Source organism: Danio rerio, chromosome 1 (assembly GCF_049306965.1).
Source record: "Danio rerio strain Tuebingen ecotype United States chromosome 1, GRCz12tu, whole genome shotgun sequence".
Lineage (NCBI taxonomy): Eukaryota > Metazoa > Chordata > Actinopteri > Cypriniformes > Danionidae > Danio > Danio rerio.
The window spans coordinates 19031744-19046043 of record NC_133176.1 but is presented as its reverse complement, the minus strand read 5'-3'; the positions used below and the strand labels follow the sequence as shown (position 1 = coordinate 19046043).

At 37.2% G+C, this 14300-nt stretch overlaps 1 protein-coding gene across 15 annotated transcripts in view; it reads right to left on the bottom strand.

Moving 5' to 3' along the window:
• Positions 1-14300, bottom strand: part of fat1a (FAT atypical cadherin 1a) — a 150315-nt gene that overhangs the window by 21684 nt on the left and 114331 nt on the right. For all 15 annotated transcript variants that reach the window (XR_012394540.1, XR_012394536.1, XR_012394554.1 and 12 more), the window contains 6 exons: positions 11549-11782; positions 6640-7029; positions 5730-5944; positions 4991-5128; positions 4757-4900; positions 2925-3122 (listed from right to left, as the gene is read on the bottom strand). Coding sequence is in view for 10 of the 15 variants with exons in the window: in XM_021469232.2 (XP_021324907.1) it covers positions 2925-3122; positions 4757-4900; positions 4991-5128; positions 5730-5944; positions 6640-7029; positions 11549-11782 (1319 nt within the window). In the remaining 5 variants the exon portion in view is untranslated. The remainder of the gene's footprint in view (positions 1-2924; positions 3123-4756; positions 4901-4990; positions 5129-5729; positions 5945-6639; positions 7030-11548; positions 11783-14300) is intronic.

The following is a 14300-nucleotide window of genomic DNA, read 5'->3' as shown; positions in this document are numbered from 1 at the left end:
AAATGAAATGTTCCACAACCCAGAAACACTCAATGAAAGCACTGTTCTTTGAAAAAGTCACAAGTTACTGTCCTGCAAGCCTTAAAATGTCAAACGTGTTACCATGACTATGCACAATTGACAATACACACAAATACCAGGATTATATTCTATTTTTTTAAAGAAATATATAAATCTCGAGAGGACACAATGTAAAGAATCTTAATCCTAAACATATGAGATGTTTAAAATTGTACAAAAATGCAGTTTAAAGTTGTAATGAAACAGAAGTAGCATCAAATCTTTTCTCCAATACTGTGATGTCCTTCAGACTGAAATGAAATATTGGAGAGCAAATCTAGGGCAGAGACTCTGAACTATTCATCACTGGATGGATTCGACAGATGCAGACCTAAATGTGAGCTTACAATCAATTGAAAAGAGATGGGCGGGGCTTAAGCAAAATAACTAAAAAAGAAAATACACCATTAAAGCTGCAGGCAGTTTAGAAATGGCCCTCGCACCCATCCTCACCACTGACCGGTGGCCTTGAGAACAGTGGGCAAGAGACAGAGAACAGTGAGCAAAACATTTACCAGGGTTCCCACTCTTTCATGGACACTAAATTCAAGGACTTTCAAGGACTGTTTTGAATGTGTCACTTACAAAAATGTCAATGACAATTTGTTGAATTGAATACTGTTAATATTCAAATGCAGTTTCTGAAATATTGATAAAATGTGCATTATTTGTCAGTTCTTGTATAAGATAATTTTTAATTAAGAATTTATTAGTTTTGTCGTTCAGCTTTTGAAAGCAGCACATTATAATTGTTGAAGTGACACTAGGGCTGGGCGATATGGCAAAAAAAAAAAAAAAATCTAGATTTTTTATAAAGTATGACCGATTCACGGTTTCCTTTTTTTTATTGTGTAACTAGTCAACTTAAAACATTACAACAACATGACTGAAGTAACATTCTCTTTATAAGTAACTTGTAAAACCACCTGGTTAAGGAACATTGTATTTTTAATGGCCATGCCATACACAAATTGGTCAACAAGGTGTAAATAAATTCACAAATTCACGAGTTAAATATAGTTCAAACCAAAAGATCAGCGCGGTTCAAACTAAGATCTGCGCAGTTTTTACATCCTTCATACATGTTGAGATCGAGTTTATTGACTTGATAAGGGAATATGTCTTGACAATCCACACAAACGTGACTTAGTGAAGCGTGAAGTCATGTAGGATTTCACTTGTTGCATTAGTCTGAATGTAAATCCCCTCGCAGTGCTGGAGTAGCGAGAGAGTGGACCAAAGCACGTTTGATGCAAAGGTATTAACAAAAGGAAAATGCACAACTTAAGACACTTAAATGCTTGTATTTGTTGTATTTGCACCAGCTCTGCGATGCATGTTCACAACTTTATGCACTGGGTTAAATTAGGCTGTCCAGTCTCTGTGTTCAGTCCGCCACTACTCAGACAGGCAGTCAAGCAGGTCGCACACCAGAACTCCGCGACACGATGCGCACATGACAGTTTAAAGTGTCACACACCAGACGCGCACATTCGCATGATATTTAACATGAAACTAATCAGATGGCTCTCTGTGGCGCGGCTGAAATATGAATTGCATCCTAAACCTTGGCTGGGCGGCGCCGGTGTGAGTATAGAAACCTATGATTAGAATTGTAAAATCCATGGCGCTGCATGGTGCTGCGAGGTGTGCGACCTGGTTCATACAGAGAGTGAACCAAAGCGCATTGGTGCCATTATAATGTTTCAAATATTTTTATTAAAAAAAATTGTGATTTCTCGATTTAATATAAAATAAAAAGTCATCAAAACGTTAATTTGAATTAATCGAAAAAATTTAAAAATCGAAAAAATCGCCCAGCCCTAAGTGACACCATACACTTTAAATTCAAACACTTTCAAGGACCTATGTTTTTAAGCACTTTCCAGGCATTGAATTCATATGTCTGAAATTAAATTACTTTTAAAAAGTGAGGGAACCCTGATTTAAGATAGTGAATATGAAAAGAACTTCCGTCAATGGCACCAATTTGTGATAAACTATCTTCTGTCAGAAGATGGCACTATGACTAAATAAGTATTTGTATGTTGTATGTCTTCAAGACAGGACTTATCAAACATCTGAATTTTGCTGCAGATCGGACATAGCAAGCCACAATTAACAACTGCCTGGTTTTTGGCTAAACATTGAAGTTTGCAAGGCCACTATGTACATGCTCCTCAACGAAAACTCTCTATAATTAAAAAAAATATTATAAATAATTAAAAATCTAAAAAACATTTAAGATAACACTACCTAAATTTGGTGTTGATCTAATAAATTCTCAGTTACAGATTTTGCTCCAAGAGACTTTTTTTATAGGTGTCTCATGTGTAAGCCAATTGTTGAATATGTGCGTGAACACCCAGGTATGAAACCTGGTTTTCATCATGTTTAGACTCTCCATTTGGTTAATAACAATAAACGAAGCAATTCCAATAGGGTCCTCGGACCATCTGTGCTCAGGCCCTAAAAGATCCAGTTTGGACATTCTGATAAAGAACTACTGGTCAAACTGTGTAAATTAAAACCTGCATGCATATCTCTCTTACAATAACATCAATACCATGCATTCAGAAAGCCATCTGTTCAAAATCAAAGAGTGACAGGATGACCTCCAAAGGACAAAAAGGAAACACAACACATAAAACAGGAGGTCATTGTGAAAGAGCTCAGCTTTTCATGCCTGCTCTGTCTTCATACTCTATTGGCCATGCCTGGCCCGTAAGGAGAATACTGAACAAGCAGCTCTTCACCTCAGCTCCACTGCTCATCTATCCCTCCAGACTTCCAATGAAAACTGAACAAGACCCCTGCAGCTTCAGTGCGAGCGGCTGAATCAGAGAGCGAGATTGAGGTCTCACCTGGGCTTGTAGGAGGTAAAACTCTTGTGTCTGGCGGCTCAGAGTTGCTGCAGAGACCAGGACACCCTGAGGAGTGATGCGGAAGAAGTCGCCCTCGTTCCCTCTAATGATCGAAAAAGTGAAAGGAGGACCGTTGTGGGAGGCATCGCGGTCAGACACAGTCAGCTGGAGAACACTGGCACCAATTGGTTGATTCTCCTATAGAACATATGCAGTGTAAAAGGTTTTGCAATTGAAATAATCAAAAGACACACAATCTAGCAAGTAACTCAGAAGCAATACATTTTTTATGAATGTGCCAGCAAGCATAGGCAATAGTGGTGAATAATTATACTTTCTTTATTGAGTAATGTCCCATGTATATTTTCAGTGTATTGCCTTATGAATTTAAGCACTAAACAATATTCTGAGAATTATAAATGTAAGGAGGGCCATTCTATTCATATTTAATTGCATTAGTACTCACTATTCAACTTTAATAATAGACTGTTTATGTAATGAGCCTCTAATTTTGATTAGGTTTAACGATTGTTTTAAATACCAGTTTTAATGATTTTAGGTGAAAAAAAAATAAAGATTTATATGCTTAGTTTTTATTACATTTCATTTAAAGAAAAGAGAGCAATTTTTCTATTTTAATTAATTTTTAATTAACAATAATAACAACACAGTGCAGTTTTTTTGTTCATGTCATTTGAGTTTAGTGTTGGTGTTGGGTAATTTTTTTAATTATTTTATTTTATACAATATTACAGTATTCAATCAAGCTTTCACATTTTAATAAATTAAAATAAAATAAAATAAATTAAAGTGTCACAGTCACCAAGTCATCTAGACGGTATGAATCACATTTGCCACAGAACTGAACTACATATCCAATGTCCTGCAGTTACACACCGGTTCCTGCTCATTACACACACAAACAGCTGAAACTGATCATGACTGATTACATGGACTATTTATTTAAGTCAAATAAAGTCAAGTGAAGCTTTACTGTCATTCCGCTACATGTGTGGACATACAGAGGAATGAAATGTCCACGGGACAACAACACTGGATATAAGAGCTATTTAAAAAAAACAATGAATAATTAACATACACTATAAGATACTTAACTATACACATGAGACAAGCTATTCAAGTACTTTTAAAGGAGACTGAACAATGTATCCACAATATTGTGCAAGAGAGGTATTAAGGGTTTACGATTATGCAAAAGTTATTTAAGGTTGAAGCAAACAGTGCATCATGATTGTGGTATATTTATAGTATACACCGTTTTCATTATAAAGTTTTTGTAAGATTGAGTTTAGATAAAGTGTCAGGTGCATAAGAGAGAACAGAGTGTTATTACAGGTGGTTTGTCAAGCCCACTTTAGCCCATTCACACCACACACATTAATATTATTGCTGAGATAATAAGTGTTTTCCTTGCCTCCATGTTAGACTTTTTGTTTATACTGTTTATGTTTGTTTTTCAGCCTGCTTTGACCTTTACACCTGTTACATCGACTACTCTTTTAAATTTTTTTAATGCTACCATCTGCTCCTGTTTTGAACCTTGCTTGCCTGACTGTTCTAAATAAAGCTGTATTTGGATTCAACCTTCATTACAACAGGCCGGTATTAAGATTTCTGATACTTTACTCAGCATTTTTTAAACAGAATAATCTTTTGTGAACACCCCCTATTTAAAATGAATCAAATAAATGGTGTTTAGTGACCCTTAACCATGACTATAACTCAGCATAACTGGTCTTCACTAAGACAAACCAGCATTAGAATGAAATCACTGAGACTAGAATCACTTCATCTTCTCTGTGAACTCAGACCTGAATAATGATGCTGTAGTTGGCTTGAGAGAAGATAGGTGGATTATCATTGATGTCCGAGACATCTACGTTGATGGTAGCGCTGCTGGATCGAGCCGGGCTTCCATTGTCAGAGGCCAACACGGTCAGCGTGTAACCTGAAGTCTAACAAACAAACAAAACAAAATGTCATCATTCAGTTTCAGCAACAGCCTGTCAGCACAACCTCTACTGAGATCCTAGAGTGTCTTATACCTTCTCTCTGTCGAGCAGCCGGGCCACCTTGACCTCTCCTCTGACGGGGTCGATAGTGAATGGACTGCCTTGATTCCCATCAATGATGGAGAAGCGCACCTGATTACTGGATGGACCATCTGCATCGTCGGCCATGACCTTCACACACAGAGAAACACACACCTGGTTAAGATAAAGATTGCCCTGGACTCAGGTATGCAGCAACCCCACCCCACCCCCCTCGTCCTTCTTGCTTCGTGAGTCAGTAACTATTGGCTGAGACCCTCGAGGGAAATCAGAAGGCAAGCAAGTGAAACAGAGCTGGGTATCAAAGCCTCAATTTTAACACTGACAATTTATATTCAGGCATGATAAGACATGAACATCTCTAATAAATGACCAGAGCGAGAGCGAGATAGAGACTACAGATTAAAGATTGGCTCCAGAAGGCTCTAGTTTTGACATTGGACTGTGTTTGTTTATCGTGTGCACTATTTGTGTTGATTTTAATGTCCCCTTGAAAACAGGATTCAAGTTTTTTGTTTGTTATTAACAATATGTCTTGGACTCTGACTGACAAAGTAATATTGGCTAATTTTTAAGGAGGGGGGCTTTTATATGCCCCGCCCTATCTTTGCATTTCAGTTGAAATTCCGTTATGCATTAAACAAAACTGCACATTTGATGGCAGTTTAGGGGATCTTTAATAGAGAATATAACACTGTTGAAGGCAGAATAAAATCATGAGCCAAAGACTTACAGTAAGCACTGTTTTTCCCAGCTCTGCGTCTTCGCTGATCACTGCGGAGTAGATGTCTTGGTTGAAGACAGGGCTGTTGTCGTTAACATCGGTCAGGTTGATGTTCACAGTGGCCAGGTCGCTGAGTGATGGTGTGCCTCCATCTGTTGCCTCCACTGTCAGATAAAATTCATGTGCCGTTTCGTAATCCAATGGCTCGATCACAAACACACCACCTAGGAAAGACAGGGCAATGTAAAATTTGGCTAGAAAAAAAATCTCTCTAAATCCATTCATATTTATTTGCTAAATAATTAAAGCAATAAACTGAAAAAAGGGTAAATTAAATTCATTAATTTATTCCTCTACTTTAATTCACTCATTTTATTAAATAAAAAAAAGAGTGAATTAAAGTAGAAGAATAAATAAATGAATTTAATAATTACACATAATGCATCAACTTATCAACAAACAAATAAATGATAAATTAATGGATAAAATTAATAAATTAGGAAAAAGTTCAGCAAAAGTAGGTAAAGTGTTTAGTAAAAACAGCAATGTATAAAATAAATTGATAAATTAATGAACATATGAATAATTGATAAACAAATTAATTACTAAATGGATACAAATGCATAAATAGGTAAAAAATGCATAAATAAATAACTAAATATATCAAAAATAAATGCATAAAATGAAAAAGGAAAGAAAGAAGAATGAAAGAGATAAAAATAAAATGGATAAAATCAAGAAATTATTAAAATGAATGGATAAAATTTTATTTATTAATAAAAATTAATTATGATTGAATAAAAAAAGGAGCACAAAAACAATACAACATTTTCTGCAGTTGTATGTTTCTTATTTTGACTATTTGAATGCTGCAGCGCTGTAAGGATCTGAGTGGTTTCCCCAAAGCCACTGTGTTTACCTGTTTGTGGGTCGACGCGGAACGCTCCCCTCTCATTTCCATTAATAATAGCATATGTGATCTCTGTTCCTGCTTCTGTGTCTCGGCTGGCAGCATGAATCCGTAACACCTGAGTGCCCACAGGGATGTCTTCAGCGACAGTGGCGGTGTATTCACGACGCTCGAACACTGGAGGATTGTCGTTGATGTCTAAGATGGAGACACTGACAGTGGTGTGGGACGAAAGGTGCCGTGGTGACCCACGGTCTGTGGCTTGGGCTCGAAGAGTGTAAAGCGACTGAAGCTCCCTGTCCAGAGGACGATCCAGTCGCACAACACCCGTCTCCTCCTCGATGGAGAACACACCATCAGCAGAGTCCAACAGAGAGTACAGGATCTCTGCATTAGCACCTAAAACACACAAAGCAGAGTGAGATTAATACAGACATTTAAGATGTGTGTAAGTGTACAATTTATAATGAATACGATTTCTGTTTTTTTGACTACTATCTCGAAAATAGATCAATTATAGGTCCAATCCCTATCCTACCCCTTAGCCCTGTCCCTTATGTGAAGGGGTAGGGTTGTCCCAATTCTCCTTAGCTTGAAGGTGTAGGGCTAGGGGAAGGGTTAAATAGCGCTTGAAGCAGAGATTATCCAGCACCGCAATAGAAACCAAGGGGTATAAAAATTTCTCAGAATACGCCAGGTGCAGTTGCAACATGGCTGTACACATGAGTCAGGAAATGCACGAATTTAAGTATTTTTTGGTATAATTAAAAATGTATACAACAAACAACCATATGTATTAATACATTATAATGGTGTTTGTTTTACTGTCATGCTTTAATTTATTTTTTTAATTGCTAGATTTTGCTAATCCATAATTATAACTCCTGTGTAGTAGTCCTACACCATTCTGATCTGACACTTAAACACTCTGTCAAGGGCCAAAGGGCAGGGTTAAAAAAATAGAATTAGGATTGGAAGAATTTGTTGATTTGAAGATTCTGATTATCTGACACATTCTTAAAGAGACAGTTTATCAAAACATTTAATTCTGCCATCATTTTATATCTCTCCACTTGTTCCAGACTTGTTTGATCTTCTTTCTTGTATAGCACAAAGAAATATATACATGTAATGAAGAATGTTGTAAAAAAGCAGCCATTGACTTGGCTGTTTTTTCCCCCAACATTTATCAGAATATCTGGTTTTGTTTTCAACAGAAGAAAATTTATAAAAATTTAGAACCACCTGAGTCTGAGTAGATGGTAAGTAAATTTTCTATTTTTGGTGAACGCCTTCATCCCTTATGCATCAATGTCAAAAATGTACACAAAAATGGCAGTCAAAATTTACAAATATAAATTTTTTTTTTTACACTTTTTGTAAAGCTAAGCAGCATTTTTGGAGTATAGCAGTCAAACAAAAAAGTCAATTGGACATGTCTAGGTCTCTATTGTAACATTTTAATTGCAATCACTCTAACATTCTGATTCAGAACCGTCTTATTTTCATTATCAGCTGAAAGGGTTGTGCAGAAAACCCTGATGCGTGTTTAAAACTTTGTGATGAATATTAAGTTCGATTAATGACATTTATTTAAAATTTTTAATGCCCCTTTAACTGTCTAAAATAAAAGCCAAAGTTTGAATGGTGGTGTAAATAACAAAGCATCAGCAGCTCATTTGTCAGTTATTCCGGTATTTAATGTACAATTGAAACCGATTTGTGAGTGTTTTCCTGACCTGTGGTTGCATCATATTGCATCATATTTCTTACTAAGAAAGCCAATCCATAAAGACTGCAAACAAATCAATACATTTTACATATTAAAAAGCTTCCATATCAGCGACAAAGCCTAAAGCAGTCGTAATGATTTGCAAAAAAAGTACTTCTACTGTGTCTCTGTCTCATTTAGTAAAATATAACGAGTAATAAATTAATCCTATAAAGGACTCAATAGAGAAACCCTCTGTTTTCTTTACTGCATATTAACAAGCGTGAGGGAGTGATACTTCTTGTATTGGGGAAGGCACGGACACTAACAAATAAGATGAAGATAGAGCACACTTAATCCCTCTAATGCATTTTTTTGACTAAGCCTCATTTGTGGCTTGCGAGTACAATCCTATCTGCCAAGACACACTTTCTCATAACAGCCAGTTAACGCAATCTTTACAAAGTTTTACTCAAGCCAAATTACTAGAAAGCAGTTGTTCATGACAGTTCAATACAAGGCCAGTTTATTGATCAATGAATATAGTTCATTTTGAAGTCTATAGTGCTAAGTGCTTTGTATGAGCAGTTAAAAGATGTGACTAATGCTTTGAAAGTACTGGCATTGAGGCTAAAATGTAAGGTAAGAATAAAAGATTGGTTGCATCTAGGCTTGGCTTAAGTGGAATATAGACTGGAGAGTACACAGAGCACACAATGCATCTGTTTCAGGATAGAGAGAACAGAACAAAAGGATATGACAGGAAAGCATGCAAATGGAAACTGGAGTGATTTCAGTGAATGACAGAGAGAGAAAGACATATCAGTTTGTGTTCGCTTAGATTAAAGGTGCTGCTCCGGTTGACTGAGAACATCATATGTGCGTGTTGGTTTCCTCTCAAAAGTAATAACACAACAGATGGACACCAGCGGGTCACACTGTTGCAAAATTGGAGAATATCTTGGAAAACACACTTGCATTTAAACACAACAGTCATTGTTTTCCATGCTAAAAAATTTGGTTTGAATACGGTTTGGACAAGGGCGAGTAGAACTAGAGAGTTACACTTGCAAAAGTAAGGTCATGGGTAGGCCCACATGGAATCTGTGCCTGCAAAAATCCAGTTTCTAGAAAGCTTAGTAAGAGCTTGATTAGCTAGCTCAGGTGTGTTTGATTGGGGTTGAAACTAAACTTTGCAGGAAACTAGCTCCACATGAATGAGTTAGGGCTTACGAATTTACTTATCAGGGCTGGGCGATAAAATCAGTATCGGTATTTCTTGACCTAATACTAATTGTCAATTTTGATTAGAGCTGTGAACCTACACTAGTCTCACGGTTTGGTTCGGTTACGATTATCATGCCATCGATTCGGTTCAATTCGATATTTCGGTGCATCACGGTGCATTGACGGTGCTTTCCATACACAGTTTTATATTTTCTTCACAGCAGCAGTTCTTGTATTAAAATGTATGAATATATTTATATTTATATACAAAATTTGCAATTTTGTCATTTAATACAAACAGTCAGATATATAAACTATAACTTTAAACAAAACGGGCATTTAGCAAATAATATAAACAAATATAAATATCCAGCTCAATTTCTGATCCTTGTCTAGTTCTCTTACACCCCTTTGATTGGTCACACCCTCAAAAAAAAAAAACGGTTGCGATTGGCTCTTGCGCACTGCGCTCTTCACAGATGAGTGATACTGATAAGCGGCAGGCGGCAGCGGCGATCTCACAGCTGATGTATGATAGACACGGTTGAGAAAACTCTGCAGACACGCGCTCATTTCTGTATGCAAAAGTAAAGCTGTGTGTGTGAGAAAGAGAGAGAGAGAGACAGAGCGAGAGCGAGAGAGAGAGAGAGAGAGAGAGAGAAATGGAGTAGGCTACTTTCATTCTCTCTATCTCGGTGAAATAGGGGCTCTTGTTGTATTTGTCAGTGAAAGACTGATCCAGCAAACACACACAGTGAAATTGTGCACACTTTAGGAGTTTTAAGTAGTTAAAGCGCTGTAAATACTCGCGATCGCCTCCCTCGCGACAGAGCGCATATGAGGTAAATGACGTCAGTAATAACCGGTTATGATTATTACTGAACCGATACCGAATTGTCCGCGTGTGCATCGCAGTGCACCGAAGAAACGATTAATTTTGACACCCCTAATTTTGATATAAAAAGTTTGGTATGAAGCGCTTTAGTTTTATTAAAGTGTAGCTGCTGAGAAAGCTTTACTACAGTATTCGTAGGCTTAGTGTGTCAGCTTAGAGTGTCATGCCACAAGCGCTCCATGATTCATGTACGTAGAACTAACCAAATCTTCTTCACACTTTGTATGGAATATACACATTTTTGTAATAATGGCAGACTAATTACCTCAGACAAGCACAGCATACCCAAACACTGCAGTGCTTTTGTAACTTTCTCCAGAAACTTGTATCGAAGCTGCAGCAATGGCTTGTCTGATTATCATCCTCTTGAGAAAACGGGTGATGGTCACAAAGATTGGCGGGCAGGGGAGCGCGAGCGCAAATAAAGAAAACCACACAAAATATAAACAAAATATCTCATATCTTTATAATAAAATAAACTTGAGTGTTAAAAGGACTCTTACACTTTGCGACATTTTATTTTTCAAGTGTAAGAGTCTTTTTAACACTCATGTTTATTGTATTTTAAAGAGATCAGATATTATGTTTAAATGTTTTGGTTTTTGACAATTCAAACTATTTGCCTTAGTAATATTGAGGAATTAGAATAAAGTGGTTAAAAAAATCCTAATATACATAAATGGATTGTTAAATGAGACAATAATTTGTGTACAATAAAAGTGTGAATTTATATTTTGATAGCAATAGTTTTTTGGATGTTTTTAGATTATATAAGAGAACTTCTGTCGTTTTGTTTACCAAACATGTAGTTCTTACTGATTGAATTAGCATTTTAAACTTAAAAAAAATGTAATAGTTTATTTTAAAATTATTGTATCTTTATTATTTCATTATTTATAGTTCGTACTATATTATATTTCTTTTTCTTCTGTCTGGCCTTAGTCGTGGATTATCCATGGACATCAAAAATTATCAAATGTAAATATATACCAGAAATGAAATGCATGTTGCTTTGGGAAAGTTGTCTGCCAGCTGATACATTGAACGTAAATATAAGTTATTGTTCTGTAAACTGGAGCTCTTACCTGTGTCCAGGTCAGAGGCGTACAGGCGAGCCACTGGTGTGTTTATCTCAGTGTTCTCGAATACAGTGAAGGTGTAGGGGTCAGTGGTAAACTGCGGAGGGTTGTCGTTTACATCTTCGACTGTGATTTCAACTTCTGCTTCACAAAAGCGTCCGCCTCCGTCCAGAGCACGCACCTTCATCTTGTGCACCTCCTCTTCCTCACGATCCAGAGGAAGCAGTGTTTTCAATTCACCTGATAAAACAACACCACACTTTACACTGTGTCCAAACAGTTGTCAAGAATGTCACAAGGGATAAAAAAATTGTTCCATGTACTTTTTATGCATTTCTGCCAAAACCAATTGCAACAATAATGCTAAAGGTGTATAGTTCTGTGTTGAGTCCACACAATAGGTCTGTCATAGATGTTTGCAGAGTCACATAGCATTTGCTGTTCCCTGACACAGATCCTGACTTGCCAATCTAAAAAAAGTTAAGTAATTAACTACCAATAAGAGCAAGAGCTGTGATTGGTTGTCTAGAAAGCATTGATAAATGTGGGAGGGGCTGAGGGTCATGGGAGAGAAGTAAAGTTTGTGATGTGGGTTTCGAGTCCCACAGAGCACCTCTGGATCCATACTTTTGTCTTTTGTCGCCCTGCTGCAACATTATTAGACGTAGATATTTGGTTGATTTTAGGTTGGACATTGACGTCGATCTGACATTGAGTTCAACCAGATTTTTATTTTTAAACAAAATGCAACATCCCCTATGTTGGAGTACAACGTCAATCTGACATCATATTGACGTCCTGTGCCTGCTAGGATTATATTATTTTTATTATTTAATTATAAGATTAATTTGTCATTTTTGGGAGAACCAACTCTTGCAATGTTCTATAAATTAGGTCAAACCTTTTTCTAGGCCACCTGTTGCTGCTACCACGAAAAAAAAAGTGTTCACTGCTCTCTCAATCTTCATGTCTGCAATCTGCTTTCTGTAGATTTATAAAAGCTGTCTCTTGCTTAAAAAACAACCTTAAATTTCACTCTTCATCAATCACTGTGAACATCGACTGGCACTGAACTAATGAACAACACACAATCCAATAACACTTCAAACCATCTCACTGGTCAAGCCAAGAGGACCCTCTAAAAAGCAAAGCAGCACACGACAGAAACAATCGTCTCTTTCATGAATACATAATCTGAGCCTAACAATTTTAGCAAGCTATGTTACACTGGAGAGGTCGCTGATTTAAAACTGCCCTTTTTGTGTGCCATCTGTTTGGTGTCGACCTTTTATCTGGGTCCGCATCTCAAGGAGGAATGAATGCAGGGTGTCCGAAATTCCCCCCTCGAAAAGAGCTCAACTCATCCTTGCGCTGAGCGGCTTTAAGAAATCGAAAAGATTAAAGAAGGGAGGGATGGTGAGAAATGAGAGAAATAGCAAGGGAGGATAAAGTGCAGTTGGCATGTGGGCTGCTCAGAGAGTGAGCAGAGAAAAGGAGGAAGGGAAAGTCACACAGAAAAGCAGCCGCCAGCTTTCAGGGGTCTGGTTGGCGCGCACGAGAGCACTCTTGGCACCGCTAACTTGCAATAATGCTTCTCTTCTTTTCCACGACCGAACAGAGGAAAAAAGTGAAGAAAATCCTCCGTGCACACTAAACCCACACAGAAGAACAGTAGCGCTCCTTCAGTTTACGAGCCAGCATTCCCTGCCTTCACACTTGGTGCTATCAAAGAGCCAGTGAGTAGCGCCTTTACAATAGCTTTTGTGTTGTAGCAGTGTGACGTTGTCACCAACCCACTGTTGATTTCTGCTCTCTTTCTGCCTGGAACCAATGGTTCATTCACAGATGAAAGACAGCTGACTAGGGTTAATAGCTGAAATGGGCCAACACTTGCTGAAATGATTTATTAAAATCTTTTGTACGACTACATTTGTCTGAATAAAAAAGACGAGTGAAAAAAAAAATGAATAGAAAAAATATGAGTGAAAGAATTCAGCGTTGTTCACTATAAAATCGTAATAAAAGCCCAAGGGTGTACATCCTTCCCTGGAATTATTTAAGTAATTAAATTAGAAATTATGGTTTTAAATGGGATGGGTGTTTGACTGCAGGCAAAAGCAAATGATGTTGAAAATGTTCTGTGTGTATGTTGCGTATTTAATCTGGCTTTTTCATACAACAGTTTAAAACTACAATGTATTTTAAAGGCTTGGTTGTATTTATAAAATTCAAAGCAATGTGTGCTCATGCCTCACTTGTAGAAAATCAAATTATTTTTTCATATATCTTACATTGATTATATACAGCTACTCGGCTAACATGAAACCGACTGTCATATTTCCTAGTTCCTCTGAAAGGCCCACTCTCAAGAGGCTCTGATTGGTCAGCTAACATAATGTGCTGTCATTTGCGAATTGGCTCCACCTCACGCCCCTATAAGCAATCTGAAAAGTGTCTTTCACATATATTCGGGTTATAAGCATGTGTAAGTAATATAAAACGTTCTCATATCTTTTGCAATTTTGTTATTTGAGGGTGCTTTCACACCTGGGAATCGATTCATTTGTTCCGAAATGGGTTAAAATTGTTATAATGTTGCTCTTTGTTCTTGGTGCGGTTTGCTTTCACACGGCAAAGTTTCTAAACAGACCAAAAGAGCTAAAACAAGTCACGTGCGAGTAAACTCTCCTCACATTGGTCAGAGTTTGGTCAGAGTCCCTCTCAGCTGTCATGCGTCCTTATTTTAACTTATGATGAT